The 23747-nt window shown below is 35.9% G+C and overlaps 1 protein-coding gene across 2 annotated transcripts in view; it reads left to right on the top strand.

Annotated features, from left to right (window-relative positions):
* PRCP (prolylcarboxypeptidase) overlaps positions 1-23747 on the top strand; it is an 84025-nt gene that overhangs the window by 35206 nt on the left and 25072 nt on the right. The window contains exons 2-6 of one of the 2 annotated variants that reach the window (XM_007490887.3): positions 1463-1603; positions 6929-7030; positions 10557-10738; positions 12709-12866; positions 21465-21637. In XM_007490887.3, coding sequence (XP_007490949.3) covers positions 1463-1603; positions 6929-7030; positions 10557-10738; positions 12709-12866; positions 21465-21637 — 756 coding nt within the window. Of the gene's footprint in view, positions 1-1462; positions 1604-3243; positions 3356-6928; positions 7031-10556; positions 10739-12708; positions 12867-21464; positions 21638-23747 lie in introns of those variants that run through there. The other variant, XM_056794912.1, reaches the window with a different exon arrangement.

A 23747-nucleotide genomic window follows, 5' to 3' on the forward strand; every position in this document is an offset into this window, starting at 1 on the left:
TGTGCTGGTTTCATGAGAGTAAGTTTCTGTAAGTGGGAAAGTTCTGGGCTTGGCTTGTAGCTATGGTTTTGCTGGGAATTATGTACCTAAGTAAAAGTTAACCCATGATAGTCTTTTGGGATTGGGTTTGAGGGTCTGATCTTTTGGTGACATTTTAGAGAATTAGGATACAGGTATTTTGCTCTTGCATTAATCCTTCTGAGATTAGGGGGAATAATAATCATGTCAATTCCTTAGGTAAGGGATGTTAATGAGAGAGGTCATGCAAGGGGGATAGAGTGGGCAGTCACATCTTGCCAAGGGCTACTCTGTGGCCTCCTCAGCTACCACTCATGACTTTGTCAAGGAATAATGGTCTGATGGCTCCCAGTACTTCATGTATATTGAATTCTCTTTTTTTGTTTCTTTTGCACCAACCATTCTTAATGATTAATTAAGTTTTGTAGCATTAGGTAAAGGATAACATTTGAAAAATTTCAGTGTCATTGTTTGGAAAGAGCTCTGTTGGAATTGAACTGTATTTAAAATTTTGGTGCTTCTGTTTATATTTAAGTGATGTAGGTTCCTATTTTGAATTAAACTAAATTATTTTAGAAAGCAAGAAATAGTTTATAAACAATGATTGTACCTGTCTTCTTTGAAGAACTAAAGATGTAGACTTGTGTCAGTCTGCCAGAAGAGGGCAGCCTCTCCCTACCCAACCCTGTCCCCTTTCTGTCATTTCTTTGAAACTGGAAACAGTTGATTAGCTGGTCTTAGTAGTTTCAAGTACTTAGCTTTGATATTGAGAAATCCAAGCAAATATTGTGTTTAGTATGGAGAAGAGGTTGTTCTCTCTATTTCTTGACATATAGTGTTCTGGTAGAGCCTCTTAGAAAATAGAATTATTTCAAGCCTTTTTAACTCAATCTTACGTTTTCAGTTAATATGTTCAGTTATATGTTTTTGTATAGCCTTTAGGTTATGGATAAGTAATGTGTGTGTGTGTGTGTGTGTGTGTGTGTGTGTGTGTGTGTGTGTGTGTGTGTGTGTAAAGAGAAAGGGGAGAAAGAGACAGAGAGAAGCAGAGACAGAGAGTAAGAGAGAAAGACAGAGACAGAGAGAGCTTTATTGTGTATATGCTATATAGTTGGCCATTTTGGGTATGCAAAGTTAATTTAAAGCACTGAGACATTGTTGGCCTCAACTGAAACAGAAACATTTGGAGGAGAGACAGTATAGGAAAGAAGATAATGAGTTTAATTTTGAATGTGTTGAATTTGATATCCTGATGGGACAACCACATGTGAAAGAACACCTAAAGTCTTATTTTGGAAAATTAAGGAGAAAAAAATGAACTTGTCACGATTGAGTGTATATCTTTTTTTCTGTAAGTTTTAATTTTATGAAAGATACTGTTTAACTCCTTAAATACATTTGTCTCTAATTTACTTTTTTAAAACATTATTTATTTTGGTTACAGGTTGATCACTTTGGATTTGATGTTAATTTAACATTTAAACAACGGTACCTAGTAGCCAATCAATACTGGAAGAAAGAAAATGGTGTAATACTTTTCTACACTGGAAATGAAGGAGACATTACTTGGTTTTGCAAAAATACGGTATGCATAAGTATATGAAATATATATTCAATTTGTCTTTGTGATAGAACTGGGTAAAGGTAGGAATGTGCAGATTTCATTTTAATTTGAGATGCTTTGTTTTATGTGGTGACAAGTTCATAGCAACAATTCAGTAGCTTACTTTCATAGAATTATAGTTTTAGAACTAGAAGGGTCCTTAGAAATTGCCTAATCCAAATCTCTCATTTAACATATATTGGAAGTTGTACATGGAGCATGTGTGGGGATAGGCATATAAGGGCCCTCCAGTAGAGCATGGGGTGGAGCTCCCATGGCAATTACTATGATAGATGTGACAGTGGTAAAGCAGTTTGGGGCTTTGAAATGATGAAGCAGTCCCCTTAGGAATAGTTGTAGGAGTTGAAGAAAATTTACAATTATTAAATGATGTACAAAATCCTGGGATTTAAAGTTAGAAAAGATCAACCAGTCTAAAACTATACCAGTATACCCTGGCTAAGCAACCCAAGACTTTTGAATCACTCCCAGAGATTCCTGGAAGGCTAGAAATGTCCATCCCAGGAGCACTGCTCAGTCATCTATACCCAGGAAAGAAGTAAAGCAGAAGAGGCTGCCACGACCCAGGCTCAGTCTAGTATGGGCAGGATAGGAGCATCAGCTTCCACCTGCTCATAACCTAGATGCTACCAGGGCTGGGGAAGGGCCCTGATTTCTATTCTCCCATAGAAGCATTTAGAAAACCTAGACTGTATTTTCTATGGGAAGACATGTGAATCTAGTTATATTGTAATTGTACTGAAGCCAGAAATTTGAATTTTATTTCTTGTTTTTATTATAATTATAAGAATTTAAGAAATTATAGTAAAAATAATCAAATCTCACAAACATTACTTGATGAATACCTTTTACTTGTCAGCTCTGTGGTTTTGGTTAAATCACCCAACCACTTTGAGCCAAGTTATTACTTTTTGGGAATAATCTCTATTTTCCTTATTTCACAGTGTGATTATACAGATAAAGTGAGATAAGCCATGCAAACTTTTGTAAACTATGATATTCTATTAAAATGTAAAGGATTATGCTTGTTGAAAAGCTTTTCAATTTTATTAGATCACTTGATAAAAAAATTAAGATCTACAAATTTCTTTAGCTCTTTTATGCACATTTACAAACTGGTCTTTCTGGGAGCCCAATTAGGTGATTTTCTGCTTCTCTGAAAGCATCTTGGTCCAATGGCAAGAGGGATTCTTGAAATTTCTAGAATTCTAGAAATAAATTTCTAGAAAGTTCAGAACTTTCTAACTATATAATTTTGAATACAAGTCACTTTGGGCCTCAGTTTACTCATCTGGTTGTGTTAGATGAAGACTAAGGTTCCTTCTAGTTCTAAATCCTATGATCTTGTATATGTCATTTAATATTTAACAATGTCTAAAATGTACATGTGTATATATGTGTTTGTATATAGATATATATCCACATATACATATGTAGACTAGACTTTTGACATTGAGAACAGATCCTTAAATTCCAGCTTATGCCTGGTTAATTTTGTTTTCAGTTTTACAGTCAGTCCTAAGTTTATAGGCAACCCTGTGACAAATTACTATATATTGTTAGGAGATATTCTGCCTAATTGTACTTCAACCCCACAGTTCTGAAGCCCTCTGCTATTACCAGGGAAGCAGTTGTGAATTGTGACAATACCTTCCGTTGGCAAAGTGCCTCATTGTTTTCCAGATACTTTCACAAACATTTGTTCCTTATGAGGTAGGAAGAACATACATTATGTCCATATGTAAAAAAAACCCTTTGTTCTTTTAGAGAATTATTTTTGGGTAGAGAGTAGTAGAAGGAAAAATGAGCTGTAAAAAGCAGGGACAGTGTATACTCTCACACTGGACTGATTTGTTTATTTTGTGGGTCCTGTCCTCAAATCTCTTCCAACAAAATATGGGCATTTTCTCCACTTCCCTTTGCCACACAGTTCCTGAAATTTTACCAATTAATGATTCTTTTAGTTTAATAACTGTCCTTTTAAAGAAATACAATAACTTTCTTAGGCTAAAGGATTTATTGGTGCTAGCATGAATTAGTTCAGACTTTTGATCAATCTCAATTACTTCTCTGAACAGAGAAACTTTTTGATATACCCAAATCTAATTATCTGTTTTATTTTTAGGAAGTTTTTAGATCATGTACATATTTATTTTTAAGTACCTATAGTTTTCTACAGGTATGGATATTTCCTTCACCAATATAGTCTTCTGTTCCTCTATACTTTAGAAGGTGGTTCTTGGGAGTTGATGTGATTCATTCCCATCCTCCCCTTCCAATAAATAAGATTGTCATTCAATGGCTAAGCTTCTGGAGATAAGCTTCATGAAATTTTAGATAGTTTGATCATTTGGCCCAAAAGATGACAATCTTTTGCCAAGCCTGTATTTGATGCCTTTCTTACTTGGTAAATTCTGCCAGAATTTGAACTCTGCTATAATAACATTCTAGAACCTAGGGTCATCTCTGTGCCATGATGAGGCAATGGAAGAGGCAGCCATGAAAGAGAATACAATTTATTTATTCTCTGCATGGGGCCTGGATGGGGAAATTGGATGCTTTCCCAGCTCCTGAGTCAAATCTCTTCAGTCTAAGGCATTATGATTGTTTTAGACCAAAATCCCAGAATGCTATACATACATATTCAAATGTTAAGTACAAAAACACATTATAAAAGCTAATTACATTATGTTTTTTGAACTTTCTAAGCCTTACAATTAGTTTGAATAATTGGGAATTGACTGTATAGCTAATTCAGTCAGGGGCATTTTGAAGTACTGGTAGGACCAACTGTTTTCACATGGCCAATCACTTTTAACCTTCTTAACCCTTTTTCTGTGTTTGGAATGAAGGAAACATTGGTCTCTGGCTTTGTAATGTGCAAGTGAGTATAAACATTTGAATTTATGTTTATAGAGATTTCCTTTTAATAGGGAATGGGAAAAGACAGGAAATATCTGACTACATCTTAAAATGAATGTCTTTAGCAAAGCCACTACTGGGTTTTTATCCCAAAGAGATAAAAAAATGAGAAGAGTCCTGTTTGTACAAAAATATTTATAGCTGCCCTTTCTGTGGAGGTAAAAAATTAGAAAATGAGGGGGTGTCCCTCAATTTGGGGACAAATTGAACAAATTGTGGTATAAGGTGGTGATGGAATACTATTGTGCTAATAAGGATTGATGAACTGCTTGATTTCTATAAGAACTGGAAAGACCTCCATGAACTGATTTGGAGTGAAATAAGCAGAGCTAGGAGAACATTATACACAGTAACTGAAACAATGTGGGATGATCAAAGGTAATTGACTTTGCTACTAAAAGCAATGCAATGATCCAGGACAATTTTGAGGGACTTTGAGAAAGAATGTTATCCATATCTAGAGAGAGAATTGTGGGAGTAGAAGTTCAGAAGAAAACATATGATTGTTTACATAGGTATGTAATTTGGGGTTGTGGGTTTTGAAAGATTACTCTATTACAAATATAAATAATATGGAAACAGATTTTGAGTAATAATACATGTATAGGCCAGTTGAATTGTTTGTCAGCTCCAGGAATGGGGAGGGAAGAGGAGAGAGAGAGAACATAAATCATATAACCACGAAAAAAATTAAAAAATTAAAATTAAAAAATTAAAAAAGGAAGGGGGAACAACCCATGTGATCATGGGGAGAAAATAAAATCAATGTCTTCTTGTGTAGATTTTATTAATGTATTTGGAGGTGGAAAAAAATAGACTTGCCCTCAGCCTGAGCTGTTGGTATAGACTTATTCCCACTTTCCTCCTTCACTCTGTCCAGAGACAAGCATTACGACACATGAGAGAATTTCACACCCTGATGCATAAAAATGCACATGTCCTTATATATTCATTTGTATGCTTGTATGTGCATATTTATAACCATATGTACATATTCAGTTTCCTATTTGTTTTCTGTGTGACAATGAACAAGTCATTTTCCCTCTTTGTTTTTTTTTTTAAACCTTACCTTCCTTCCATCTTGGAGTCAATACTGTGTATTGGCTCCAAGGCAGAAGTGGTAAGGACTAGGCAGTGGGGGTTAAGTGACTTGCCCAGGGTCACACAGCTAAGAAGTGTCTGAGGTCACATTTGAACCTAGGACTCCCTTCTCTAGGCCTGGCTCTCAATCCACTGAGCCACTCAGCTGCCCCACATTTTCCCTCTTTGGTTTTTAACTTTCTTCCAAAAATGTTGCACTAGGTATACTTTTACAACTCATTTTGAATTTATTTTCAGTTCTTAATTCCCATATACATACACATGTATACATGGGTACATATATAGCATAGATGTATGCACACACACTTAATAGAGTAAATGAATAATGGAGCTAGAATGTGGCTTAGTAGGTTGGAGAGAAAGTGTGTGGATTGTGAATTAGGTTAAGGAAGAAGCACAGGTTGGCAGGTAAATGCTTGTAATAAATGGCAAAGAAGTTAAGGGATCGTTGAAGTAATAGAATATCATAGTTATATTAAACTCAACTAGATGGGTTGAACTATGTTAATTTTTATTTAAAAAAATTCCCTATTACATGTAAAAACAATTAAAAACAGGTTTTGAGTTCCAGATTTTCTCTCTTCTTTTGACCCTCCTTCCTCTCTTGCTCTCCCTTTCCCCCAGAGGGCAAGCAATTCAAAAGAGGTTTTACATATGTAATCATGTAAAACATTTTATCATTCTAATAGTTTTTTCAATAAAAAGGTGGTCTTGAGCTTCATTAAAGGATTTGAACCTATTAAAAGATAAATTGTACTTGCTTTTTTTGTTTGTTTTGGAGTCCTGATAGAGAATGTTTAAAAATTTTCCATCTAAAAGGCTCACATATCTGACTGAGAACTTACAATGTCTCATGCTCATTTATTAAAACTTCTATAATGCTTCAAGTATAGATTAATATCTATTCTCCCTCCATCTTTGGTTATATAAATATCTATGAGAGTGGGAACTATCTTCAGCATTCTCAATGATTCCTAGAATCATCTAGTAATATTTTCTGACCGGATCTTTTAGTTATGCTGATTATTCTGTTGTGCTTTAAAAATCAAGGTTTGAGATAACTGGCAGATTGCAGTCATTTAAAATGATCTTACATTATATGAAATCAGCTATCAAAAATGATTGTACAACAGGCATAAACTAAGCAGCTTCTCAGAGTGGTTAAAGAATTATGTTTTCAAAATAGGTGTTTTTAGATGTGTCTTACATGCATTTAACTTTTTCTTAGAACTGTTCTATTGTGCCTTTATAAACTGTTTCTAGGGCTTCATGTGGGACGTGGCTGAGGAGCTGAAAGCCATGTTAGTGTTTGCTGAGCATCGCTACTATGGAGAATCCTTACCCTTTGGTAACCTGTCATTCACTGTAAGTGTATGTTCGTTAACTTGGGGAAACTGTTGAAGGCAGCTCAGGAGACTTGGCTTCTTGTCCCAGTTTGCCAGTAACTAGTGCTGCTGCAGGGGACATCTTTCCTACTGTTTATGTTGCAAGACATTTCCTCCCTGTCTCCCTTACACAAGAGGTAGATTAGTCCCTCATCAATCCAGAGGCTTCAGTTGGCTGTAATCCAAAGGATGCATTCCTGACCCTCAGCAACAGGACCACTTGGTGTTCAGACCTGCCCATCACTGGTCCAGGCTAGTTTCATTCAGTTTGCAAAAGAAGCTTTATGCCCTGAAGATTATTTAATTGAGGCATCTCTGTATTCTAATACCAAAAAGTAATTATTTACTGATCTAATATAACACCTGCACTATATTTATTGATTTACAAAACATTTGATTGATAGAAAGTTGATGGACCTTAAAAACAATTTAGGAAGCCATGCAGTCGTTTTGGATAGAAAAACTCTATGTATCATGTACTCAGAGAATATATAGTCTATTACCAAAATTGCATGATTTTATAAAATGCTGTTTATGTTGTCATTAGAGGTGATCCTCCTTTACCCTTATTCAAAGGTTGTAGTATCAGCAAAGTGGCTTCACTAGACTGACACAAAAACAGTTAAGAACCCCTGTTCTAGTTTAACTCCCTACTCTTTCTGCATACTTAAATTCCACAGCAGATGGCTACATGTATCTGCCCCAGATTTTCTTAGCCTCCTACTCTTTTTGTGGTTATCCTCTCCTTTATGTAGTTACTAAGAAAATTTAGCTGCCCTTAGAAATAAGGAAAATTGTATAATATCCAACTAGAATTAGAAAATACATTTTCATCAGCTGTATGTTTCCATGAAATGATGAACAGTGGTATTTGGAGGTCAGAAGTCAGACCATAAGGAGGATTTCAGATAAGTTTATAGAAGGGAAATAAATGAATAGTTGCTATAAAAGGGATAGGAAACCATGAAGTACAAGAATTCCTCCTGGAGCAGCTAGGTGGTGCAGTGGTTAGAGTGCAGGGTCTGAAGGCAGGAAAATTCATCTTGAGTTTAAATCTAGCCTCAGACTCTTTAATAGTTGTGTGACTCTAGGCAAGTCACTTTTGCCTTAAAAAAATAGAATATACTTCCTGATTGAGGAAAGTGAAACAAAGAACAAGTATCCTAGAGAAATCACAACATTAAAGGAATGGAGATGAAAACTAAAAGGAGGATAATATTAAACTAGGGAAGGAAGCTCCATACAATAATGGGAATCAAGCAAGAATGTAGGAATGAAATTGTCACCTAGACTGGTAAATATATGATTCTGAAGTAGTAAAGCAGGGGTTCTTAGATAGTTCAACTTAATTTTATTATACTATGTATTTTATTTTATGCATTTAAAAACAATTATTGAGGAAGGATTCCATTGACTTCACTAGACTGACACAAAAACAGTTAAGAACCCCTGTTCTAGTTTAACTCCCTACTCTTTCTGCATACCCAAACTCCATAGCAGATGGCTACATGTATCTGCCCCAGATTTTCTTAGCTTCCTACCCTTTTTGTGGTTATCCTCTCCTTTGGGTAGTTACTAAGGAAATTTAGCTGCCCTTAGAAATTTGCTAAGAACCTAAGCTAATTAATTGCCTGATGATATGTTGGTCCTATGAAAACTGAAGGCTGATTGATTGATTGATTGATTCTGTAAAATAGAGTTTAAAAATGGATATGATATTATTAAAATTATTTTGCATGGCTATTTTAAAGGATATATGATGTTGGAAAAATTTAGGAAATTAAAAAAACTTAAATAGTACCCTATCATCAAGACATTTATAAAGAACTTATTATATGTTTTTGATTATGCTCAAAGAAAAATATAAAAATATTCTAATATTTAATGAATCTGTGATCTTATTGATCTGAGTACTCCCTTAAATCGGTATAGATTGCAAATTGACCAGGACTTTTTGTCCTTTTCACCTTTTTCCCCCCCAATTTCTCATAGAGAGATCCATAGAGGATCTACTCTACTCAATCTTTTAGAAGCCTTCTTAAATTTTTTATGTGAAAAGAATATATAAAAGATGATTTTGCTGATCATATTAATTAGAAGACTGAAGTAATCTCTCAGTGATATTCTATACTTTATAGTCCCTGGGGCCTCACCCAGAGTTTTAAGTGCTTGGCATTGGGCTAAGCACTGGGAATACAGGTACAAACATAAAAAAGCCCTTTATGTCCTCAAGGCACTTCCATTCTAATGGGGTAAAACTGCAGTCAAGATAAAGCTGAAAAGGGAAGCAGGAGGAAATGAAGGTATCCAGTGTGGAGATGGTAGGGAAAGTCCAGTGGAGAATGAGAGGGCTACATGGCATACTAGAGGCCTCCTAATTAAAATGGAAGTTCTGGGAGGAACCAACTCATCAAAGACAGAGTTAGCTCTTTAATAGGTATTTGATGCTTGATTGCTTTATGTGAACCTTTCTTCATCTTCATGAAAATCTTTCATATTTAATCTTTGTATAGTTTAAAACTTGGTTTTAGGTATGATGGATGTGGTCTGTAATCTTTGATAGCAGTAAATTTTTTTTTCTTATCATAAAGAGATTTCAGTTGTAGGTAAATAAGCATTTGTTAAGCACCTATTATGTCTCAGGCACTGTGCTAAGACTTTGGGGGATACAAAGAGCAGTAAAGATAGATTCTGTCCTCAAGGAGCTCCCAGTCTAGTGAGGGAGACAACATGCAAACAACTATGCACAAATGAGTTTTATTCAGAATAAATTGGAACTAATGAAGAGAGGGGAAGGTGCCAGAATTTGGGGGGATTGGGAAAGTTTTCTTTATCTTCTTATTCCGAATATCTATTTTTCAATTTGTCAGAATTTGCTAAGTATATGTTTTGATCAACTGAATAATGAAGTTACTCTTAACTTTTTTTTTTTTTAACAAATCAGCTTTTGCTATGTGTATATGTTGTTTCTATCATGAACATTACTAACACTTCCCAGGGTAAATGTATACTGGAACTTTTTTTTTAAGACTTAATAACACTGGGGCAGCTATGTGACTCAGTGAATGGGAGAGGCAGGCATGGGAATGGAAGTTCCTGGGTTCAGATCTGGCCTCACATACTTAGCTGTATTATCCTGGGCAAGTCACTTAACCTCATTTGCCTAACACTTATCACTCTTCTGCTTTGGGACTGATAACTTAGATGCTAAGACAGATGGTAAGGGTTTTTAAAAAAAGACTTAGTAATGCTGATGTATAAATTTAATTGATAGTAAAATGTTGAGTGTAAGTATCACATACATTGTGGCGTTTCATAACCCTAAAGAATTTAAGCAATAGCAGTTGCTTAATTAAGGATGCTTATTGCATTGATTAGCTACTCTGACTTGATTGTACAAAATTCTTAATCCTTAATTGGTCCTTCATGTCTTATCTAGATTAGAGCTGTGCTTTATTTGTAATTATCTAGTGCCATTTATAGTTCTATTTGCAATTTTTCTTTAGGATTCCAAGCACTTGAATTATCTGACATCAGAGCAGGCTCTGGCTGACTTTGCAATTTTAATTGAATCCTTGAAAAAAAATATCCCTGGTGCTAGAAATAGTCCTGTCATTGCTATAGGAGGCTCATATGGAGGGATGCTTGCAGCCTGGTTCAGAATGAAGTATCCTCATATAGTGATTGGGTGAGTGCAAACACATTGAATAGTAATACATCTTTTTTTTTTTGGCTTTATCTTCATTTTATTTTAATAAAAAATCTACACATAAGTTTTCCAAATTTATATGATTCATGTTGTCTCCCTCCCTTCTTCCCTTCCCTTCCTGGAATTGACAAGCAATTCAATCTGAGTTGTACATGTATTATCACTCAAAACATTTCCATTTTATTCATTTTAGTAAGTGAATAATCTTATAGAAGCAAAACCCCAAATCATATACCCAAATAAACAAGTGAGGAATCATATGTTTTCATCTTCATTTATATTCCAACAGTTTTTTCTCTAGAGGTAGCTAACATTCTTTTTCATAAATCCCTCAAAAATGTCCTGGGTCATTATATTGCTGTTAGTAGCAAAATCTATCATATTTGATTGTCCCACAATATTGTTGTTACTGTGTATGTGTTCTCCAGGTTTTGCTTATTTCACTCTGCATCAGTTCACATAGGTCTTTACAGCTTTTTCTGAAATCATCCTGTTCGTCATTTCTTATAGCACAATAGTATTCCATCACTGTTGTACACCACAATTTGTTCAGCCACTCCCCAATTGAGTGACATCCCTTTAGTTTCCAATTCTTTGCCATCACAAAAAGTGTAGCTATAAATTACAAACAGATCCTTTTCCATTTTTTTTATCTCTTTGGGATAAAGATCTAGTAGTAGTATTGCTGGATCAAAAGGTATTCATTCATTCTTTTCAAGACCTTTGGGCATAAATCCAAATTGCCTTCCAGAATGGTCAAATTAATTCACAACTCCACCAGCAATGCATTAGTATCTCAATTTTGCCACATTCCCATCTACATTTATTATTTTCCTTAATTGTCATATTGGCCCATCTGATAGATATAAGGTGATACCTCACCTTAATTTGCATTTCTCTAATTAGGAAGAATTTAGAACATTTTTTTACATTATTATTGATAACTTTGATTTCTTCATTTGAAAACTGCCTTTTCATTACCTTTGATTATTTATCAATTAGGGAATGACTTGGATTCTTTTTATTTTTATTTATTTTTTAAAAATACTTACCTTCTGCTTTAGAATCAATCCTTTGTATTGGTTCCAAGGCAGAAGAGTGGTAAGGGCTAGGCAATGAGTATTAAGTGATTTGCCCAGAGTCACACAACTAGGAAATGTCTGAGGCCATATTTGAACCTAGGCTTTCATCTCTAGGCTTGGTTCTCAATCCACTGAGCTCCCCACCTGCCCCCTTGGATTCTTATAAATTTGACTTAATTCTTTATTTATTTGAGAAGTGAGACCTTTATCAGAAAAATTTGTTAGAAAATTTTTTCTTAGTTTGTTTCTTACCTCGTAATCTTGGTTGCATTGGTTTTGTTTGTACAATACTTTCTTAAGTTAATATAATCAAAATTATTCATTTATATCTTGTAAAGTTCTCTGTCTCTTGTTTGGTCATAAATTCTTCCTTTCTCCATAGATCTGACAGGTAAACTATTCTATGTTCCCCTAATTAACTTATTATATCACTCTTTATGTTTAAATCATATATCCATTTTGACCTTATCTTGGTGTAGGGTGTGAGATACTGATCTTAACCTAATTTTTGCCATACTGTTTTCCAATCTTCCCAGCAGTTTTTGTCCAATAGTGACTTCTTATCCCCCAAACTGGGATCTTTGAGTTTATCAAACACTAGATTGCTGAGGTCATTTAACCCTAGTCTATTCCATAGTAATACATCTTAAATATTTTCAAACCTATAGATTCATTTTACATTAATGTTGTTCATTCTAATCTCTCTTCTAAATCTGAGTTTTGATTCCTCTAATGAATAATTTTTCCTTATTTAGTCATTTGCCCCATCTCATTTGATACTTTAAATAAGTTAGAATTCAATTAACTAATCTTTTTAACTTTTTTTCTGCTTTTTCCATTTTACCCCTTTCTCTTTTAATTATTCAGAGCTCTTGCAGCCTCTGCTCCCATCTGGCAATTTATGGATTTGGTCCCTTGTGGAAAGTTTTTTGAAATTGTAACCAATGATTTCAAAAGAAGTGGCCCCAACTGTTCAGAAACCATCCAGAGCTCATGGAAAGCAATCGATAGACTGACATCCACAGGTAAGAAGGTAAAATTGATTTTCCAAGTCTCAAAGAAGATTTTTAAATTTACCAGATCAATTTTCACTGAATTTTATTAAAAACCAGAGATTAGTCTGAAAAAAGAATTTGAATTATAGATTAATGTATTTTTTTACCTGGATTGTTAATGATCACTTTTCTGGTTCCCTGTAGTTCTATTTACATTAATCATGACTGTCTGATTGACAAATATGGCAAAGGGCTCCAGAGGAAGCAGGTTCAATTTTGACGTTCAGGATACTGTGGTTTAACAATGATGAACATGAACTTAACCCATTCTGTCAAAGAGATTTTTAGTTTAGAAGGGAATTGTCATATTTTTTTCTCAAAATTTCAAATGTGTGATTTCAATAATTTGTATATTCTCATTACCATTGCAGATCAAAGCTTGTTTTCCTTCTACACCTTCCCTCCTTTCCTAAACCCCCTCTCCCTCTTAGTAGATGGCCTACATAAGTTCCTATGACCAAAAAAAATTTACCTAGTGACTTACTTTCTGGTTATGACATTTTCTAAACAGAGCTAAGCTGGATGTTGGAAGCAGACACATGGTCCATTATTTCACTTGTGCTTGAAACCTTTCCAGACTGACCTACTGAGTTTGCACCCTAGCATAATCTTCATGAACCCAGGGTTACCTTTATTTTTTAGTGAGGCATTGGAGTAAGATGTACACAAGACATACACAGAAGAAGAAAATTATGGACTGCAGGAGGAGGAGGAGAGGGAATTGTATAAAACTCTAAGAAACAGGTGACATCTGAATTGGGCCATGAATGATGGTTAGGATTTTTAAGATTAGGGATGAGAGAAAACATTCCAGGTTCAGTGAGTAACATGAACAAAGATATTTAAGTAGGAACATATAGGGCATAGTTAGGGAATAACAGATTATTCAACATAGCCAAAGCATAGATTTTTGAAAGTGGAGCAACTTCCATGTTGGACCTAGAGTATGCTAGGATATCATACAAAGAGACCTGGACTTTCTTCTATAGACAATAGGGAATCTATATGATGAGACTATCATGTTAACAGCTTGCCTTTAAATTACTTTGAGAGCAGTGCATAGAGTGCATTGGAACCTGAATGAACTGCAGTCAGGAATATTGATTAGGAGGTTAATGTGTTAGTCTAAATGAGAGCTAATGAGGGCCTGAATTAAGAGTATGGTAGTCAGTGAGAATGAAAGGAAAAAGATGGATGCAAGAAAGATTTGGAAATTAAATGAATAGTACTTGGTGATTAATAGAATGTGGTTTAGGGGTAAGGAAGTGCTAAGATAAGAAGATAACTGACCTTTTGAGTTTATGACACCTTATTAGCTGTGTCACCATGGGCAAGTCACTTAACCTGGTTTGTCTCACTTTCCTTATCTGTAAAATGATCTGAAGAAGGAAATGGCAAACCACTCCAGTATCTTGGCCAAGAAAAACCCAAATGGGGTCACAAAGAGACAGATAGAACTGAAAACAACTGAACAGCTAAGTGGCACAGAGGATAAAATGCTGGGCTTAGAATTAGGAAGACTTATCTTCATTAGTTCAAATCTGACTTCACACACTTACTACCTGTGTGACCCTGGTTAAGTCACTTAACTGTGTTTGCTTCCATTCTTCTTCTATAAAATGAGCTGGAGAAGGAAATGGCAAATCACTCCATTATCTTTGCTAGGAAAATCTCAAAGTGGATTCATGAAGAGTTAAACATGATTGAAAAAACTCAACAACAATCTAGGAGAATGTTGGTGCTGAAAACCAAAATAAAAAAGGTAGAAAGAAAAGCAAATTTAATGAGGGAGAGGATATGTTTAATTATTTTTGGCTATATTGAATTTGTGGTGCTTAAAGTAGAGATGTCAGATGGGCAGTTGGAAATGTGGGTCTGGAGCTCAGAAGAAAATCTGGACTGGATATAAAATCCAAGAATCATTTAATGGGGATAATAATTGAGGTGGTGGTAGTCGATGAAATTGCTAAGGGCAAGAATATAAAGATAGGTAAGGGAAGAGAGCCAATAATTGAAGCTTTGGAAACAGATTGAAAGGAAGAAAGAGGAAAACAAACTAGAAAAAAGGTAGCAAGATAAAAGTTAGAGGGATAGAAGGAAAAACAAAATATTGTCACAGAAACCAAAGGAGGAGTATGTTTCAAGGAAGTGGTGGGTCAGAGTGATGTGGTGGAGAAAAGTTAAGGATGAGAAGTGAAAAAAAAAGCCAGTGAATTTGGCAATTAGATCACTGGGGATCTTAGAGCAGTTTTTGGAGAATGGTAAATGTTAGAATGTAATTACAAGGAGTTGAAGAAGTAAATTGAAAAGCAAAGATTGGTACAGGCAGCTAAGTACAAGTCTCTCTTCCACATTGCAACTTTCTTTAATGTGGTTTCTATATATGAAGGGTCAGCATAAGAAATTAAATGGGAATTTTTTGGGAGTTTTGCAGAAGCTACAGATGACATGTGAAGGCTAGCAGATAACAGAAAAAAAGTTTAGAAACTCAGAAATACATACTTAACCAAAAATTTATAAGGTGGAACTATAAACACCCCATAAAAGAAAAAGAAAGACTTCTTCTCTGGTATGGAGTGCCAAAAATTTTTATGTGGATTTTCCAGGTCTTAGGGATGCCAACTCCTTAACCATGACTTGGCAGAAGTGTACAAACTATTTTAGAAGGTTATTTTTATTAGTGAAAGTGGGGTGAGAGATTGGACAGTTGATTAACAGGATAGAGAGAAGGATTAAAAAAACAATAGGGGAAATGAGCATCTTTACATAACCAGAGTGTAAAAATCACCAGAGAGGAGTTATTGCAAAAGCCTGCTAGAGGTTCTGTCTGTCATCTGTCTCCATTCCAGTCCATCCTCCCATTCAGCCTCTAGAATTATTTTTCTAAAAGCATGTTTGATCATGTTACTGCCAGCCTCCCCTATGCCCCTTGGTAAACTTCAGTGGCTTCCTGTTGCCTCTAGAAGCAAATAAAAACCATTCTGTTTGGCATGCAGAATGCTTCATAAATTAACTTTCCCTCCTCCAGTCTTCTTACTTCTAACTGCCTCATTCATACTCATCAGTCCAGTGACACTGGCCTATTCCATGAACTAGAGACTCTATTTCTTGGCCTGAGGGATTTCTCTTTGGCTGTTTCCATGCTTGGAATGCATTCCCTTTTCTTTTGCAACTGCTGGCTTCCCTGGCTTCTTGAAGTCCCAAATAAAATCCCACCTTCTACAAGAAATCTTCCCAAACCCTCTTACTTTCAGAGCTTGCCTTCTTTTAATTTTTTCCCATTAATCCTACATATATATGTAGCTAGCTTTGTATGCCTTTATTTGCATATTATCTCCCACATTAGACTGTGAGCTCCTTGAGGTCAGGGACTGCCCTTTCCCTTTTTTTATTTCCCCAGTCATCAGCACAGTGACATCAGCCATTAAGCACATAGGAAGTGCTTATCGTTTTTTGATTCACTGACTTAACGGATTGAAAATGTTAGAAAGAAGGGATTCTTTATGGAATAAGGTCATTGGAGTATGAAATCAAGTATGTCATTGAAGGGCATAAGATCTAGGAAATGGAGAGATACTTCCTTCTTTGTGACAGCAGGGTGGTAGGGGAAGAAAAGAATGGATGAAGATCTCATACAGAATATTTCTGAGAGAAGGAGGAATAAATAGGGTTGAGAGAAAAGATTAAAGAATTTTTATTTGGTAGCCTATATCTGAGGGAGCTAGGCAACCCAGGGGATAGAGGGCTATGCCTTGAGTCAGAAAGAACTGATACAAATCTGGCCTCAGACATGGCTAGCTGCGTGACCTTGGGCAACTCAATTAAGCTCTGCCTGCTTCCAGTTTCTTCATCTGTAAAATGGGGATAATAGTACCTACTCTCAGAGTTGCTGTGAAGACCAACTAAGATAATATTTGTGAAGTGTTTTAACTCAGTGCCTGGCACAAGTGCTATGAGTTAATACACCCTTGTCTCTCCCCTCTAAAATAGGAAAACAGTGAAGGGGGCAGTGTGACATTGGTGGTTTGAGGATAGTGGAAAGTGTTTGAACAGTCACACCTTAGTTAGTAGACTTAGCAGCTTGGAGATCAAGGAATTTGTAGCGGAGCTAATCATGAGTGTTGTATGGTTTAGTTCCCATGTGCCCGAGCCTTGCTGGAGAGAGAGAACTGGCAGCATAGTGTTTAGGGTCAGGATCAGCAAGGATGGGTGCTATGGTCTAAAGTGAAGGGGAGGAAAGATTTTTCAATGCTAGTAAGGTAAGAGTTGAATTGATTAGGAATAGAAGCTATGATGGGAGACATAGCAAGGTAGGGTTCAAAAGAATGAAAGTTATGATGAAGGAAAATAGCTGGCTCAATAGGAGAGCATGAGGCATTGGTGAGGTGGCTACCATTTGAGAAGGAATTTTGAAGTTCATATTCATGGAGTGAGGACCTTATGAGTGAAGACAATGTCCAAGGAGAGGATGAAATAAAGAGGATATATGAAGGTCATTAGAGTTAAGAAGGTAGAGAAACCAGGAGCATAAAATGTTGGAAATGTTATCACAAGTCACTAAATGTTGAAGTCACTTAAGATGGTGGTAGGAGACAGAATAGAAAAAGAGAAATTCTGAAGTTATTGAGGGAGGTAAGGACTGTACTCACCATCAATATAGTCTAGATCAGGGGTCCCCAAACTTTTTATACAGGGGGCCAGTTCACTGTCCCTCAGACCTTTGGAGGGCTGGACTATAAAAAAAATTATGAACAAACCTGTATCCTGCTGTCTGGGATAGTGGAGGCTGTAGCACTGGCTGTGATGGGCCTGTCACACCTTGCACAGGCCCATCACTGCCACCACTATACCCGGCAGCAGTATACACAGTGTGGAATCTCCTTCCCCAGATCATTGCTCACCATGCTGACATCTTCCATTGTGCCGTCACATAATCCTTTGCATGGCACCTTGTTCTTGTTCAGTTACTCTCAGAACAAGGCTCCACACAAAGATATGTCACTGGAAGTAGTACTGTGTATGAGCGCCACTATGCTTTGCAATGCCACCACATACAGTGTTCGTCTCACTGACCACCAATGAAAGAGGTGCCTCTTCCAGAAGTGCAGTGGGGGCCAGATAAATGACCTTGGGGGCTGCATGTGGCCTGTGGGCCATAATTTGGGGACCCCTGGTCTAGATGAAACATTTATTAAATACTTATGTTAAACATTGCAAAGTGCTGGTGATAAAAATACAAGTTAGCAGAATAATCCTTGCCCTGAAGGACCTTATATTCTTTAATAGGAGACAATAACATATAAAGGACATCTGGAAATCTGAGAAGATTCAAGTGTGGTGGCATAGTTTGGAAATGGTTCCATGTGACATGGAGTTCAAATTCTAAACAAAATAAGGGAAAAACTCACCATTTAGACCAGGGGAGGTTCTAGAAGAAGAGTCCAATTAAGTCCTGGGAAAGGGAGAGAAGTGGGGATCTGAGGATGATGGCTGGCATGCAAGGAGCATAATTTGGAAATGGTAATTGGAAATAATAATAATAATAGCAACAAAGATTAGGAAAGGGTGCATCTAATGAATCTTAAAATTTTTTTCCCTGAACTTTTTACTCTAAAGAGGAGCAAAATTAAACTTACCTATATGCTTTGATAATATTCAGAACAATGAATCAGTTGAATTAATTCTTGAACTTTCTTTAAAAAGAGAAATAACTATATTCTTAAGCTCACTATACTTTAAAGAAATAAATGATCTCTTGATTAGAAATCTTTAAAAAAAAGCATGGACTCTTCTTATTGGACTCGTTAAAAGAGGAGGGAGCTTTGGTAGAGAGACTCTTGGCATCCTCTTGTCTAACCTGTTGCACCCCAAATTTATTGGTAGTCTTTGGGTTAAACATTGGACATTACCATGCTTAAAGGTTGACCTTCACAAAATACAGAGCTTCACAAAATATAGACCTTCACAAAAATATAGTTTTGTTTGAGAGATATACTTATGCTAACTATCAAGTATTAAGGCTACTAGAGAAAGTTCCACATTGGCTATATTCAAAATATGTCTGCACCTTGAATTGAACACCTCTCTGCCAGGAGGCTAAGTAGCATGTTTTATTATGGATCCTCTGAAATTGTGGTTGGTCATACATATTAGAATTACTACATCCCTTGTTCTAGACACTTTATATCCTAACAAGACCCAGGAGGACTGAGGGGTTTTGGTCATGTCCAACAAAAATAGCTTTAAAATGCACCAAAGCTTTTTCATAATCTGCATTGTCCAACTTGTACAAGAACAAATCTTTCCTCTAGAACTTTCCCCAACAATTAGACCTTTAGCTTCTGCTGAAATCTGAGTAACTCACTATCTTATGAGCCTATTGCTGTCTACTTTTAGATATCCCTAAATGTCAGGAAATTTTTCCTTTTGGAGATAGAATCTGCCACCCATTGGTTCTAGTTCTATTCTCTGGAGCCAAAAAGGTACATATCCAATCCCTCTCATATATAGAAACCTTACAATATTTTTGAAATAATATGAATTCTTATACTTGGGATAATTTCATTAAAATGAAAAAAAATCACGGTTCCTTGCCTTATAGTTATTGTGATTAGGAGAATGCTCTGTACACTGTAGGCTTTGATTTTAGCAAAGAATTTGACAAATTCTCTTATCCTGTCTTTATGGACATGATGAAAAGATATATCCTAAGTGATCTATTGGGTCAGGTCTCAGCTAGGTCAGTCTAATGATTTAGAGTCAAGCACTAAAGTACAATTTTATTCCTAGATCACAAAATGCAATAAACATCACTTTGCCAATTAAGAGACTGAGAGAATCAAGTTAAAAGGACAGAAATACTATTTTCTTCCACTTTTGTAATTGCCAGATCAAGAACTCAGGAAAATTTTAACCACAGACTGTAGGAGCTCAGGTGTGTTTTGTCACAAATTCCCGTTGCCACCAGGCTGTAGGTGCTCAGATATATTGTCACTCCCCCTTCTCCTTATACATGAAGTGAGCAAAAAAAGCCATATTTCTATTCTGTCTCCCACTGATGTCTGCATTCACTCTGCTAGTGAAATGATTATTCAGAATGTAACATGCTGACTTTAGGGACTACCTGAAGTAAAAGGGAGAGGTGACTAAGGGGACAGAAATGGAAAAGAAAGATGGGAGAAGGGATCCTGTTATTGCCTATCTTCAGTGATTTGTGGGCACAGAAGCCCAGTCACTTCTTTTTAGTAATGTTCCCCAGTTCCCTTCTTAAAGTTCACACAAAACTATCACAGCTCTTATTACATATAGTTAGGTGTATTTGGAACTGGTTTCATGATCATACAAAAAACCTTGAGGAAAGCCTTTGACTAGGGGAGTGCCCTAGGGTCTGCCCTTGGTCCTGTGCTGTTCAATATTTTATTCAGTGAGTTGGAGGAATAGATGACATGCTTGTCAAATTGCAGCTGACACATACCTTGGAGGGGGTAGTTAGCAGGTGATAGAGTCTGGATCCCAAAAGATCTCAATAGGTTAAAAAGACATAATTGGAGAAAATGAAATCAACTGGGAATGAATGTCAAGTTCTGTACTTCATTAAAAATCAGTCAGTAATATTTAAATGCCAGGAACTGTGTGAGGATACAAGTACAAAGAATAAAAAAAAACTCTGCAATGAACTTATGTTCTAATGGGGGAGACAAACACATATACAGAGTATAGAAATAAAGTGGACAGTAGCAAATGAATATAAAGCAGTTAAATATAGTGTAGTTTGGGAAGGAGGGCACTGGCATTTGAAGGGATCAGAAAAGGATGATTAAAGAAGAGAGTGTTACTGAACTGCATCTTAAAAGAAGAAAGATCCTTGATAAAGTAGAAGTAAGAGGTGTGGGGAAGTATATTCCAAGTACGGCAGAGAGACAGTACAAAGGTACCAAGAAGAAAAATGGGAGGACTTTGTGTGAGAAACAAAGACCAGTTTGGTTGGATCAGAAGGTTCCCGAGCAGGGAGAAATGTCCAGTGAGGCTGGAAAGATAGCTTGGTACCAAACTAGTTTAGAAGGCAAATGGAAGAGTTTGTATTTTGCCCTAGAAGCAATGAGAAGTCACTGGAATTGTTGGAGTAGGGGAGCTGTGTGATTAGAGTTGCATTTAAGAAGAATTTATTTAGCAGCAGAGTATAGGATACCTGGGAGGGGGAGAAGGAGTAGCTTGAGATGGGCACCAGTGAAAGAGGCTGAGGCAATAAGTGAGAAGTGATGGGAACCTGAACTAAAATAGTAGCTTTGTATGTAGGGATAAGGGGAAAGATGTGAGAGATGTTGAGGGGATAGACATTTGGCAAATTGTTTGATATATTGTGTGAGGAGCTCATGATAATGGCAAGTTTATAAATTTCACCCGTTATAATCTCAGAGGTCCCTTGTAGTTCAAGGATTATAATTCTCTATTATTTGAGGCACCGTTTGTCATGATGTGTTTTGAGATGAACTGACATTTTTCAAATATTTCTGCTGATTAGAGTTACTAAATGAAATAAATGTGTATGATGCTTGTTCTTTCCTATAGGTGAAGGTGTGCAGTGGATTTCTGAAGCATTTCACCTGTGCAACCCATTAAGAAGCCAAACAGATATAATTGTGTTGAAATCTTGGCTAGCTGAAACATGGGTAAATCTGGCAATGGTGGATTACCCATATAGTTCAGACTTTTTAATGCCCTTACCTGCTTGGCCTATTAAGGTAACAGAAACATATTTTTAAATCATTCTTAATGATACTTTTGTGCTTAACGTGCATCTCACTTTCACCATTAGCTTAGAAGACATTTTGTTGAAAAAACCTTTTAGGTAGAATTTTAGTCTATTGAATTTAATGCCTTTATCAAGTTATCAAACAAGAAGCACAGTGGAATCTTGCATTCTCTGCATCCTTTGAGTCAATGCTGTGATGGTAAATATATTGTACCATGGGAATATCACTTATAAAAATCTACCAGTACCTTTTTAATGTCCTCATTAGGCATGTCCTTTAATGAGAGGATAGCTTGTTCTCATCAGAACTTTGTATAGATGAATTAATTATTGATGGTCTTTATTTTGGAAGGTCTGAGATTATTTTTCACGCCTCTGCTATCTTACCTTTCGTTATTCGTATACTTTGAGAATAAATCCCTGAACACTCTCAAAACTGTGGAGCTTCCAACCCAGATCTCTGCAGGCAACTTTGTTTTCTATAATATTATTTTTACTTCCTGTATAGTGTCTAGGGCAAAGGAGTGGCAATTATGCTATATTCTGTCCTGATCTATTCTCATCTGAAGTGTTCCATTCAGTTCTTTGAGTCAATTTCAAAAAGAATATAGGCAGTTTTGAGCATTTTAGAAGAAATTTACTGAGATTAGGGGAGAGGTCATCTTGGAATGCAAGAATTGATTTGTGGAACTGGGAATGTGTTAATGTGAAGAGAAGATTTTGGGGTGGAGGGAAGACTTAGAAGGTGGAGGTAGAGAATATGATAGTAATTTTCAAGAATTTTAAGGGTTATCATTCCTGAAAGAGGGATTAAACTTTTTTATGATTATTTACAGAGGGCAAAAAATAGGAGCAACAGATACAAATTGCAGAGAGGCAGATTGAGGCTTAATGTAAAGAAAACCTTCCCTACATTGGAGTTGTTCCAAAGTACAATGGGTTACGTTAAGGGTTAATGGATTTCTTTCTATCAAGAGTCTTTGGGCAAAAACTGCACGATCAGCTTTTTGTTAGTGATAAAGAAGAGATTCTTGCTCAGATATCTTTTGGACTAGATGGCCTTTGAGATTGGCTACTTTCACCTCTGAGAGACTGATTTGTGAAAGGAACTATTCAACTTGTTATATAGTCAGTGCTTTTTAAATCTGAAAAGCAGAATCATCAGTGAATTTTGATTGTAAAAGATTTTCTTCTGATAGGAAATTTGGCATCAAAATTTTGAAGGGAAAATGACAAATCCAAACTATCTAGTTTTTTCATGGTAGAGTATTTCTCTGTTCAAAATAGTCCAGTGGATAGACCACTGGGAATTAGACCAGTCTTTAGTACTTATCACATGACCATACACTGTGGTGGCATGGTCATTTTAAATTCTTTTCTCTAGTTTTCCCATCTACAAAATGAGAGTGCTTGAACCTCTCTGCCCTCATCTAATCTAATGATAAAACAATGATGCAATGATAAGACAATTATACAAGTGTGATCAGTGCTTAGGTAGGAGCTGTTATGATGTACACCCAAGGTATTGTTATTTTTAAAAGCATAAACTTAGTGGACTTTCTTTTATAGTTAGATAGTCCAGCTTCATGATTTCCTATGTTAAGAGACTGTAGTCTCCTGAATTTATTTCCCCCAGATTTGATAATATGTATATTTAAGTGTTCCTTTTTTAATTGAGAAATTAGTGTACTAATTATTAAAAAAAGGATAATCTGCTGCTCCCAGAAGTCTCTCACTCTGCTAATTTAGTATACTCTAAAAACATTTTACATTTTTTCTCATCTAGTAGTATTCTTTTTGTTTATATTCTTCATTTTTTCCAAGGTCATAAATTTTTGTTTCCTGTTTTTCATTTTTCTTCTTCTTTTGATCAGATCTAGCTTTCATCATTTTAATTTCAATTCATTTTTATGAGTTTTATCCTAACTCTTCCAAGTTGAAGGAATTCTTGAGTGATTGAACTATATTTCTCTTTCTTGCTTTTTAAAAAAAAACCGTGATATAGTCTATCCTTGTATTCATATATGGAAATATTTGTTGCTTCTATGTATTTTCAATTCTGTTTCAGTTTTGCTTTCCTGCTTTTTAAAAAATTTCAA

The sequence above is a fragment of the Monodelphis domestica genome, chromosome 4, assembly GCF_027887165.1.
Source record: "Monodelphis domestica isolate mMonDom1 chromosome 4, mMonDom1.pri, whole genome shotgun sequence".
NCBI classification, from domain to species: Eukaryota; Metazoa; Chordata; class Mammalia; order Didelphimorphia; family Didelphidae; genus Monodelphis; species Monodelphis domestica.